Consider the following 13,514-nt stretch of genomic DNA (forward strand, 5'->3'; position numbering starts at 1 on the left):
TATCTATAACTATATACTTTGGTGTAGTAATAATAAGTATCCTAATCCCAAATAACACAATACTTTTATTTTATTTTGACAATCACACACTATTATTCTTGAATATCCTTAATAAAATTTTAACTTCGTTATCATATGACAAAATATAATCAGATTTCTCTTAAAAAGGACAATAATCACATAATGTTAAGACAAAATTGTTATTTGTTCCTTATAAGTTTATAATTACAGAAATCCCTCAAACTGATACAATAATATAAGCGCTGATATATTACTCTGATGTGTGAGAGATATTAATCATTCAGTAAGATACATTATATTTTACACATGATACACTAATCAAAATATATTAATTTGATGCGCTAATACATTAATCTAATGTGTGAAAATGAGAGATTTTAAAAATTAGAAAAAATTAATAGGGAATAATAAGAGAATTTGAAAGTGAAATTTCTGTTATTTATTTATTTATTTTTCTTTTTGATTTTGTTTCCGGATATAAAATAATTCTCTTAACTAGGAATTAGCTAAGGTTAACAAGTGTAAACTAAGCCATTCCAGTAATCAATTAAATAATACAAAACTTTAGCATAAGAACGTGGAAGTTGTCGAGAAAGTTCGACCATGTAAACATGACAGCACGTTAAAGTATTAATTAGGGGACAACTTGTCCAGTCTTATTTATACGCATCGAAGAAATATTAATTAGAAAAAATAGTTAGAAGATACTAGAGAAAGTTTTGTGACACATTTTCATGAAGCTACTAATGTAAAATTTTAAAATATTTCTATAATTTTTAAAAGTTATCACTAAATTATCTTTAGACTTTCAACTTTGCTCAGTTTGTTAGATCAAGTATGGTAATATCTTTATTAGCTATTTTTTGGCTCAAAATTTATAAAAGTTATTGTATTTTCGAACACTCACGTTATTACTTACTAAATTAGAATTATTAAGATTAATGCATATAACTAAAATTACTGTAACATACTTCCTATTGATATATCTATCTAAGATGTTGTGAATATGTACAAAAAAAATTTATATGTATTTGAATGGAAAGTATCCAACATAGAAATTTTATTATATATTAAAATATCTTCATAATTCGAATATCTAAATAGAGTTACCAATAAATGTAAAAATTATTGATGTATTCTCATTAAGAATCGTACAATGTATAATTTAAATTTTAATTGGACCTCTAATATAAATTTCGAACAGCGAAAGAATAATAATTATACAGCTAGAAATTTGACGTTTTTTTACATATAAATTAAAAGGTCAAATGTACATTGTATTAAATTAAGTAGACTAAAGTAGGAATACAGTTATAAATGAAGGACTGAAACTGAAAATTAACTTTTTTCTTTGCACCCCTACCCTCTACCTTTTTCTCCCACATCTCTTCTTCCTCATTTTCTCTACTGAGTCTACACTCTTTCAACAAATATGGCTTCCCAAAAATCCCCAAATTTTCTACCTATTTTACTTTCATTTACCCTTATTTTCTTCACTCTACAAGCTACCACCGCTGCATCTGCTAAAACTCCGGCGAAAAAAGTTTTGAACTGTTTACCGTCGGAGCTCATGCACCTTGCTTCTGCTTGTTTTCCGATGGAAGAATCTCCAGTAGAATCCGAAGATCTATGCTGTGAGCTTGTCAAATCTGTGATCTCTTCATCGGAATCCGACCGACACTACGATCTGAAAGAGTGTCTTTGTACAGCTGCGACGATTAATCAAATAGTCATCGGACGTGATAGAAGAGTTTCTAAAGTCGTCGGAAGTTGTACCGGAGAAACTACAGCTAGGTATAACTGCTTCTCTGATATCTAATTCTCCAATTAGCAGACTTAGATCTCGATATCTGTTTTCAATTTTTTTTTTTTTTTTTGCTATGGTGTGATTTTAGATCCAAGTTTAAGTGTAAATTTTTCAATTTTTGTTCTGAGATTCAAGTAGATTAGTCCTTTATTTCCATTAATGTTTTGTTCCTAAAAAATATGCAAGAATGTTTAAGAGAAATTAGCAGTATTTATTTCATGGTGTTCATTGAGTTTATAGAATTAGCAAATTGGCTTTGTATTCTTGTACATGTTAATCGTTTTTCATATTCCTGTTTAATAATGTGAAACTGAACCCAAAAATAGATTAGTGTTGAAGATTTTACTGCTTGATTAGTCCACCGACAGGAAAAAACTTAACCGCATCGGGTATATATGAGGCACGTAATAAAAAAATTTCGAGAGAGTAGTAATTACGTAAATTAAGTAAGTTATTGATTAATTTAGACTGTCAAAACTGCGTTTGGAAATATAAAAATTAATAACAAAAGTGCTTTTTCAATAGAAACAATTCAATTACTATTATGCAATAAAAATCACAAAAGTTGAATTCAACACGCCATTAGTCGCTTCTGGATATATATAAGTGGGCAATTATTAGTAAGTACAAGTCTCACATTTTGAGTTAGCGTTTGGTTATACGCGTTATTTGGTGAAATTTCATTATGTGTTTGGTCATAGTATTTGAAAAATATATTTTAATTTATTTTATAGAAAAATATAATTTGTACTCAAAATTTTAAAAGCTATCAAAATTAATCATAAACTTGTGCTAGAAGTCAATTGGATATTCGTTGCAACAACCACAAATAATATTCAGCTATCCATGACACTAGGACGATGTGATAGTTTGGAGTGAGTACAACAAACATAAATTCATACATCGTGAGGTAGAGAAAACACATGACTTTGTCACCCTGATCAGATTTCATGTTCACTGAACATTTCATAATTATTTTGATGTTCACGTAAAAAAATTATGTAATATAACGCAAACAACTACTACAGAGGGTGTCTTTGAAAAAGTTAAAAATTTGTGGTAAAATTTCAATTTTAAATAATGCCCAAATAATGAGATTTGATCCAAATACTACAAAAAATTAGTATTTGGAATATTTACCAAAAATATTTATCAAATAATGACAAATTTTTTGGACAAACACATTTTGTCAATTTTTTTCCAAAATATTATGGGAAATTTATGGTCAAACCGAAAAATTTACCAACACAAATTCCTAATGACGGTAAGGATGGCAATGGGAGGAGGCAGGATGGTTGAACTTAATTTGTGAAAGTCTTAATTCGCTCCGCCCATCTTCATAGAATATTTTTTTTAATTTTAGTAGGTTTTAAAGGTATTATCTTTATAAATAATGTTCTATTACTCTTCTACCATGTAAACAGTTAAAACTAAGATCAACCAACATAAAATTACATATACTAGCAAGACAACGATTATCCTGTCCTGCATAAATTTAAAAATTTTTACTTTTATCTGCTCTGTACAACCTTAAATTCGCCTCATCCGCATTGCTTTAAGATATTTTGCCCTCATCCGCCCCGCCCTATTATCATCACTAACTGACGGAATGGTTGTTATTATTGTATCATTTCTTAATTTGTTGTGTCATTCTTAGTGTATGCCATTCTTGTACAAAGGTCATGTTAATCTTTTTTTATCGTTTCAGTTTCATCGAATATTCTCAAAGAAATGAATGATTGTTACTATTGTTATGAATCTGTATTTTAAATCAATACTACTTATAACAAAAATTTATATACCCAACAACTATTTATTATCTTGTATTGTTACTTCAAATATATGTTCATTTTATTTATATATATATATATATATATATATATATTATTTTTTAAAAAAATTCATTAAATTGTATGATTAATTCGTTGTTAGGTAATGACGTAAAATTTTATGTAATTAATGATCCATTTGATGTACTAATCATCTTGCTATCTTATTTTTTCTCTCTCAATCTTCTTCTAATCATTTATTAATATTTTTTATTAATAAAGTTATCAAATTGACGAATTCTATATTCTGTCTTTTTAATCTTTTTTCAATCTGAGATTTAATTAGTATTTTTATATTTTTGCTTCACAACTAATTTATATTCTAATTATATATACACACACTTGTTTTACCTACATTATCTAAAGAAAAGTGAAATGAATTAACTATATATATTAGCAATTGAGAAGGAAGGACATAAAAAGAATACTTTGCATAAATAGTATATATATACATAAGGATCAGGGGGCATAAGTTCTCTTCTTAATTTTTTAAAAAAAGTTTTGTATTAAAATTTGACTTTAAGATTATTAAATTTGTTGAGCCGCTCTCTCTTTGATCATGTCATTCTAGAAATCCGCGAGCCTACTTCTTCGCTGATCCTGCATGTTTTTCCACATTGTATTAAAGATTTATAAGCTGCTCAAAATCAGTTGATTTTGCCAAAAATATATAATGTAATAGTAGCATAACACTTGCCTTTACTACTACTTCTAGTGGTGCTGCTGATGTCTTTACTCTGTCTATACTTCTGAAAAAATAGAACGAACTCAAATATATATTAGTATGTAAGTGTTTGAATAATTTCATATAACAAATAACAAAATGCAAGTGTTGAAACTTTTAAATTTGCATCACATGATAGGATTTGAGAAGAGCTAGGATGTGGCAGAGTTGGGAATTCAAAAATAAAAAATGTATGCATCTTATATATACTTGGTTTTTTACAAAAAGAATGATTATCTTTAATTTCAAATCTATTTTGAAAAGAGTGATTTTTACATTTATAATATTCTATTTAAATGTCACAAAAGTAAAAGACATTTTGATATATTTTAATTCTATAAAATTAAAAATTCTTATTTATTTTTATAAACTTCATATTATTGACCCCGAAGGGGGAGAGAGGGAGGAGGGAGTATTTTTTCAAGTCAGTTCAAATAGTTGGAAGATTAAAAAAATTTATATAATTATATTTCTCACAGAGTCAGAACTCAAATAATGGTATTCTAAAAAAATTTGTAGAAATTGGTTAAATAGTTCCTTATGTAATTAGTTAATTAATTAAGTTGATTAGTAGAAAGGTTAGTTAGCTAGTAGGGTCCACAAGGTTGTTAGTTAGTTAGTACATATTAATATTGTGTAGATTGTTTATATAGTATAGTTCATAGTAAATAAAAAGTTACAGTTTTCGTATCAAATCAATAAGATCTTTCTCTTCTTTCTTCTTCTTTAGCTCATTCTTAGATTACATTCTCTTTATGGTATCAGAGCAGTGAATCGAGTTCGATTCAATTGTGTGAAGTAAGATCATGTATTTCTGCTATTGAAAACTTATGGTGGAAGCAGAAGTAATGGTGAACAACGGAGAATCAATTACTGCAACTGCAATCAGAACAGAGACGCTAGACGAAATCGAGGAAAAACGCAATCATCCCCTGTATTTTCATCCTTCAGACACTCCTGGATGTGTTCTTACCATAGTGCAGCTCACATGAACAGAAAATTACTCTATATGGAGCAGATTCATGCTAATCAATCTTCAAGCTAAGAGCAAGTTAGGGTTTGTATTGGGAACATGTAAACGTAGTGATTATCAACTGGAATTGGAAGAGCAGTGGGAAAAATGCAATTGTTTTGTACTTGTCTGGATTATGAATACAGTCTCCAAGGAATTACTTAGTGGGATTATGTATGCAGATGATGCAACAATTGTATGGAAGGATCTTAAAGAGCGATTTGACAAAATCGATAGATCAAGGATCTATCAACTTCACACAGAGATCTGTACAATTCATCAAGGCAATTCAACTGTTTCCAACTATTTTACAAAATCGAGATTACTATGGGATGAGTTTGATACATTTGTCCCTCCACCATCATGTAACTGTGATAAATCAAGGACATATGTAGATCACACAGCATACTTGAGGTTATTTGCATTTCTCATGGGAGTGAATGAAGTATATAGTCAAGCGAGAAGTTAGATTTTAATGATGAATCCACTGCCAAGTGTGAGCAAAGCTTATGCTATGATAATGGTAGATGAAAGTCAGCGTAAAACTGCAGGTACTCATTCTAGTAGAGAATCATTAGATTCAGTAGCCTTATATGCAGGAAAAGGACCCTATCAAAGAGACATAAGTTCAGCAGAAGAAGAAGAATTGAGATCAATTTTGTGATTATTGCAAGTTACAGGGACATGTTAAATTGAATTGTTACAAATTGAATGGATATCCACCCGATTAGAAGTTTAAGAAGAAGAATGGATCAGGAGTTGATCAGGGAGAAATTAGTCAGATGCAGGGATCACAGATCAATGACAAACCTCTAGCTAACCAAGTTAGATATGAGAAGGATTCTGATGTATCTGGTTCAAGAGCCTTGGGTAATGCAAGATATGAGCAGGATCCTAATAATAATGCATCTGGATCAGGAGTCTGGGGAACTCATCCTAATTTCACTCAAAGGCAATACCAAAGAATTATGCATATGTTGGAGAAAGAAGAAGGACAAGCAACTGATAACACTGTGGCAAATGTAGCTATGGCAGGTATGAGTTCAATTACTCAAATTTTTTCTATGAATGATGAAAAAGAAGCTGGATAATTGACTCAGGAGCTACGTGTCACATGACTTCTAAGCTAGAAAGATTAACTCATAGTAAAAATTACATAGGTAGAAAAGTATATCTACCAAATGAAGAGACTAGTACAGTAACACATACTGGGGGTTGTGACATAAACACTGGTGAAACACTAAAAATGTCTTGGTGCTTCCAGACTTTAATTGTGATCTACTCTCTGTATCTCAAATAACCAAACAATTAAATTGCTCAGTAAATTTTTTCCTTGAGTTTGTTATTTTTCAGGACCTCTTAAATGGGAGGGTGAAGGGGATTAGTAAGGAATTGGATGGATTGTATTACTTTTTAGATCAACCAACACATCGAGAAAACACAGCAAATGAGATGTTACTGATTGCACAAGATGGAAAACTTTGAAACAATTGTCATTATCTTCAATTGATTTAGATGATGCTTGTAATAAATGTCCTGTGTGTCCATTAGCAAAACAAACCAGATTTCCTTTCAGCTTAAGCTCTTCTAGAAGTGCTTCTATTTTTTATTTGATTCACTTAGATGTTTGGGGACCATACTAAGTGATGACTCACAATGGTTATAGGTTCTTCTTGACAATTGTTGATGATAATTCTCGAATGACATGTGTATATTTGCTTAAGTTGAAAAGTGATGTGTTTCAGATCTTACAATTATTTTTTTCATTGGTTCAAACTCAATTTAAGAAACAAGTAAAAAGGGTCCGATCTGATAATGGAACTGAATTTTTTAACAAAGAATGCAGTTAATTGTTTAGTAAACAAGGGATAGTTCATGAAAGTAGTTGTCCATACACTCCACAACAAAATGGAGTGGCAGAGAGGAAACATTGACATGTTCTTGAAGTATCTAGAGCACTCAGATTTCATGGACACATTCCTCTTAGGTTCTGGGGAGAATGTGTTTTTGCAGTTGTGTATTTGATATTTAGATTGCCAACAACAATACTGAAGGGAAAGATACCTTATGAAGTTTTTCATAAGGTGAAAGCTAAGCTAAATCATTTGAAGATCTTAGGTTGTTTGTGTTTTGCAACAAGATTGCCTAAAGTTGACAAATTTTCCCCAAGAGCAGATGCTTGTATTTTCTTGGGCTATGCAACTGCTCAGAAAGGATACATATTATATAATTTGAGTCAGAAAAGGATGTTGGTTAGTCGAGATGTTGTCTTTAAGGAAGGTATATTTCCTTATGAACAGATCAGTAACAAGCAGTTACCCCTATTTCCAATTAATGATCAGACACTTCATGAGGATGAGTTCCATGAAACAACTCATCAGTTCCCACATAAGGAGATATTGCCTAATATCTTACAGGACATGAACATAGTTGAAGGGAATGATCAGGTTGATCACAATGTTGCAGCAGAAGGAAGGAATTCAGTTGAAGGAAATGATCGTGTTGATCATAATATTAATGCAGAAGGAGTCAATGCAGAAGGACGGATTAGACAGTCACTTTGAATATCACATCCACCTATATGGATGAAGGACTAGGTGAAGCAAGTATCAGATTCGAACCAGCTTTATACTATTGGAAATTATGTCTCATATCATCATATTTCTCCATCTCATGCTACATATTTGTCCAAATTTTCCACAGAGGTTGAACCAAGGCGCTATGAAGATGCAATTAAGGATCAAAGGTGGGTGGATGCAATGAAAGTAGAAATCAAGGCACTAGAGGATAATGGGACTTGGAATTTAGTAAACATGCCAACACACAAGCATGTTATTGGATGTAAATGGTTTTTTAAGATCAAGTATCAAGATGATGGGCAGATTGACAGATTTAAGGCACGACTGGTAGCTAAAGGATATAATCAGACTGAGGGAATTGATTATCAAGAGACATTTTCACCAGTGCTGAAGATGGTTACAGTTAGATCTATAATCTCATTAGCTGCTGCTGAACATTGGATTATTTACCAAATGGATGTTTACAACGCTTTCTTACAAGGTGATATGTTTGAAGAAGTGTGTATGGAATTGCGTAAAGGATTTCAACCACAGAGGAAGAATGTTGTTTGCAAGTTGATTAAGTCTATTTATGAACTCAAACAAGCTTCTAGACAATGGAATGAAAAGCTCACAACTGCACTTTGTGATTCTGAATATACTCAGAGTCATCTAGATTACTCCTTATATACTTAAAGGAGAGGATCTAAGCTGGTTATTATTTTAGTATATCTAGATGACCTGTTATAACAGAAAATGCTGTTAAATTGATAGAAGAGACCAAATATATATTACATAGTCACTTCAAGATCAAAGACTTAGGAGAGCTTAAGTATTTCTTGGGCATTGAATTTCTTAGATCAAATAAAGGGATAATGATGAATCAAAGAAAATATTCCCTTGAGTTGATATCTGAGGTAGGATTAGCAGCTGCTAAACCAGCTCTACACCACTAGAATGTGACATGAAGATGACTAGTGTGGAGTATGACCAAAGTGTTGATTTACATGATGATTTGTTAGAAGTTGTAAACAAAAATCATAGACTGATTGGCAAGTTATTATACCTTACTAACACAAGGCCATATATAACATTTGCAGTACAATCTTTGAGTCAGTTTATGCAGCAACCAAAGGTTTCACATTGGGATGCAGCTTTAAGAGTAGTAAGATATATTAAAGGTGATCCAGGTAAGGGGCTATTGTTAAGTTCAAATCAGAAGCCCCAGCTTACAGGGTTCTGTGATGCAGACTGGGCAGCTTGTCCAAATACAAAAAGAACTGTTACTGGTTCTATTTTGAAGTTTGGTGATTACTTGATCTCATGGAAGTCTAAAAAATAAAATACAATTTCCAGAAGTTCTGCAGAGGCAGAGTATAGAAATCTAGCATCATTGACTATAGAGATAGTTTGGGTTACAAATTTGTTTCAAGAATTGGGGGTTAAATTGTTATGACCAACCAACTTTATTGTGACAATAAAGCAGCTATACAAATTGCTGCTAATCCTGTATTCCATAAGCGTACTAAACATATTGAAATAGACTGTCATTTCATCCGAGAGAAGATTCAAGCAAGATTGATCAAGACAAATTACTTCCATACTAAGGAACAACAAGCAAATTTATTAACAAAAGCACTTGGAAGATCACAACATGAAGCACTTGTTATCAAGCTTGGATTCTTGAACTTGTTCAATAGATCAATCTTGAGGGGGAGTGTAGGAATTGGTTAAATAGTTCCTTATGTAATTAGTTAATTAATTAAGTTGATTAGTAGAAAGGTTAGTTAGCTAGTAGGGTTCACAAGGTTGTTAGTAGTTAGTACATACTAATATTGTGTAGATTGTATATATAGTATAGTTCATTGTAAACAGAAAGTTAGAGTTTTCAGATCAAATCAATAAGATCTTTCTCTTCTTTCTTCTTCTTTAGCTCATTCTTATATTACATTCTCTTATAAATTCCATGTCAAGGAGATTCAGTAATATATATATTTATAATTTCAGAAATTCAAATATCGAAATTCAAAAAAATTGTTATAACAAAAAGACATTATAACAAGAATAATTTTTTTTCTACAAATAAATGTAAACATCAACATAGAATGTTAATCTTTTAACTAATATTAATTAATTGGTATTAGGTCCAATCTTACTATAGGTTTAAGGGACAATTATAAATAATGTTAGTTATCACTAAAAAGGTATATTTAATGGAGTAGAACTTAAATTAGTATCATTAATTAATTGTTGGTAAGAACATTTTTGATGTAATGAGATTTAACAATCTCCTCTCTATATGTGTTCAGCAGTGTGGGATGTAGAAATTTAAATAATAGAATTTTAAAAAATCTTATGTCAAAAGGAGATTCAATACGAGCTAGAAATTATAAAAAAAAAATCTCATGTCAATAAATATAATAATTTGAAAAAGTCATATATGTTATAAACCATTTGTATTATAGTGAATGTCTAATTATGTGGAGTCCTAGTAGGATATTGTTAGGAATCCTACTTTGGGACCAAGTAAGGTTTTCCCTATAAATAAAGAATTTTCCTTCATTGTAAAGAAGATTGATAAAAGATCTATGAATCCTGAATATACTTCAAAAGAAATAAGAAGTCTTTTCTTTTCTCCCTACTTTCTTCTTCTTCTAAATTTATATAGTTTCATAACACGTTATCAACACGATTGTTCTATTCTTTAAGAATGATGAAGAAGCGGAAAAAGTGCAAAAGACATCTTGCATAAGTTATGCAATAAGGTTCTTATATCTTTAAGGTATGGTTTATCTTTATGTTCTAATTATTTATGTAACAGATCTGGAGGTACCATAAAGTAAGTATTTAAGAGACTTGTTAACTTTCTATACATTTAATTTTAATCGACTGGGAAGAAAATTCTTTAATTTATTTTAATAATTAAATAAGCACAATTTAGTGAAATATATGTTTTCAATTTTTATATGAGGTACGTGATCTATTAAACTATATCTATTAACTGCTAGTGTTGATTATAAGAAATCAATATTATCAATTTTGTGTGTAATTATAATATGTGATCATATTAATGATCATCAAAAGTGATAAATTTGCAATTATTTTAAAGGCTTGAGGTTGAGCCTCATTATGGGTAAGACGATAAATTTAAGTTTTATCGCACCAAAAAAAGATAAGACGATGGATTCAAGTCCAATTGCACCAAGATGGTAAGACGATAAATTCATGTCTAATCGCACCAAGAGGGTAAGACATCGAAATTCTTGATGCTTTGTAATGAAAGATGTTGGATTCAAATCCCTCATTGATTTATGGCATAAGACGTTGAGTTTGAGTCTCAATGCACCATATTGATGATATTATGATGACTAAGGGAAATAATGAGTTTTTGATAAAATCAGTCATAAAATATATCTCGTTAAACAGATCCATTCCCTAAAGTGAATAGCAGTGCATAAATGTCTAAAAGAAAACAATTGATTGGATAATGCACATGAATATTGAATGAGATACTAAGTTATCAGAATTTGATGTACTTAGATGATTGTGTTCCATTCATGAAGAATGCGAGCCTTTGATTAATGGTAAAAATACAGATCCATTCTTTAGAGTGAATAAGGTGATAAGCCATCATGCTAGACGTGAATTTTCTTGTACTCCTTGTTAACAAGGCAAGTTAATTGTGAGACCATCATAAATGAAAGTTCAGATTGAATTCTCTGCGTTCTAGGAACGTATACAGATATTTGTGGACCTAGTCATCCACCTAGTGGATTGTTTAAATATTTAATGGTCCTAATAAATGTTTCTTCTATATGGTTGTGAACACCTAATTTTTTACCAAAATATAAAGATTTAACACCAATTTTAAAAAAAGATTATATTTAAAATAAATAAAAAATAAATAAATTGTGTAAATTACTTTAATAATAAAAAATTATGAATTTATGGTATTTGTTTTAAATCTTCAACTTTTAATTAGTTTAAAAATAATGGTAGAAGACGAAAAAGGGGAGTCCTAAATATTCAAATTACCTTCCCCTTATCCTAATTATTCCCAACTTCCTAAGTTATTTTGCTAAAAAATCCCATCCCATTTATTTTTATTTTTTATATTTTTTTGTCTCTCTCATTTGGACGTTTAATTTACATATTTTTTTTTAATTTTTTGTTAATTTTCTATTATTATTATTTATTTATTTTATATCCTTATCTCAACCCCAATTCCCTCAACAATATTTCAAATTAAATCCTAATCCAACTCTATTACTTTCTTTTTATTTAGCATCAAACTCTTAGCCAAAATTATTATAAAAACACGTTCAGTTGAGAAGAAACACAGATACACAAATACACAGAAAAATACAGATACAGAGAGATGTAAAAAAAATATACAGAGAGAAATATAGAGAACACACAGAAACTGAGATTGATAGACAAGCAAACACAAAGAGAAAAAAGACAAGTTATTTCTTTTGAGAATTAGGTTAGAGTTAGAGATTTGATCGTGATTCCGAATTCGTGGATAACAGCTCGCTTTTGTGGTATCAATTTTTGCAGCGAGGTAACTATAAATTCTCGCATGATTTAAATAATATTACTTCTATGAAAAGTTGATTCTAATAGCATGAAATACTTCAAATCACATGTATTATATTGATTATTGTTACGTTATTATTGTTATTATTATTATTATTATGTTTTTTAGATAGATTTTGCAATTTATGTCGCTTCATGATACTGAATTGTTGAATTTAAATAGATTAATATATCTTTCCGTCTATTTTCACTTTAGAAGATTTTGTTGAATTTATTGTAGACTTGTTAGATTAGGATATAAATAATTAGTAATTTCTTTTATATTGTAAATTTCATCTAGAGGTTCATGATAAAATAGTGATAATTATTATTATTAATTATAATTAAAAACAAAAAAGTAAAACTTGAGAAATTGTAAAGAGAACAAAGGAATAAAAAATAATAAATAATAATAAAATAAAAAACAAGCATAAAACAAACAAAAAAAAAAGAGGAAAAATAACAGATTCTTTTATTTTAAAAAAAAAAGAAACAGAAAATAAAAATAAAGAAAGTAAAAAAAAACACGAAAAAAGTGGGAAAAAAAGATATCGAAAAAAAAGAGAAGACAAAAGTGGAATAAAAAAATTATAAAAATATATAATTAGTAAAGAAAGGATTAAAAAAAAACGTAAAAAGAAAGATTTAAATAAACTTTCTAAAAGAAAGTAAAACAAATATTATAAAAAATAAATAAATAACAACACAATTTAAAAAATATAAATAAAAGAGTAACAAAATTAGTACAAAATAATTTGAAAAAAAAAAGAAAGACAAAAACTATAAATAATAATAAAATAAAAATAATGATAAAAAAAAAAAAGAAGAAGAAGAAGAGAGAACGGATTTTCAGAGAAACAAAAAAAAAACAAATATATAAAATTTAAAATAAACAAAAACGTGCAGAAGAAAAAAAAAGAAAAAAAAAGATTTAAAAAAAAGAGGAAAATTTTGTTTCATTAAAAAGAAATAACATTCCTAATCT

At 29.4% G+C, this 13,514-nt stretch overlaps 1 protein-coding gene across 1 annotated transcript; it reads left to right on the top strand.

Annotated features, from left to right (window-relative positions):
- Window positions 1-5,229: 5,229 nt before the first annotated feature.
- On the top strand, window positions 5,230-7,957 carry LOC138337549 (uncharacterized). The gene is made up of 4 exons (XM_069287466.1): window positions 5,230-5,315; window positions 5,400-5,838; window positions 6,125-6,428; window positions 7,407-7,957. The coding sequence occupies exons 1-4, from the start codon at window positions 5,230-5,232 to the stop codon at window positions 7,955-7,957; spliced, it is 1,380 nt and encodes a 459-aa protein (XP_069143567.1).
- The last annotated feature ends 5,557 nt before the right edge of the window (window positions 7,958-13,514 follow it).

The sequence above is a fragment of the Solanum lycopersicum genome, chromosome 7 (genome assembly GCF_036512215.1).
Source record: "Solanum lycopersicum chromosome 7, SLM_r2.1".
NCBI lineage: Eukaryota > Viridiplantae > Streptophyta > Magnoliopsida > Solanales > Solanaceae > Solanum > Solanum lycopersicum.

What these genes read in the sequence shown, in the direction of transcription:
- LOC138337549 (XM_069287466.1), top strand. Translation starts at nt 5,230, where the DNA reads ATGGTGAACAACGGAGAATCAATTACTGCAACTGCAATCAGAACAGAG. An exon ending in GAAAAACGCAATCATCCCCT is followed by an intron (nt 5,316 to 5,399) that starts GTATTTTCATCC and finishes TATATGGAGCAG; the next exon opens with ATTCATGCTAATCAATCTTC. An exon ending in GGCAAATGTAGCTATGGCAG is followed by an intron (nt 6,429 to 7,406) that starts GTATGAGTTCAA and finishes GTGTTTTTGCAG; the next exon opens with TTGTGTATTTGATATTTAGA.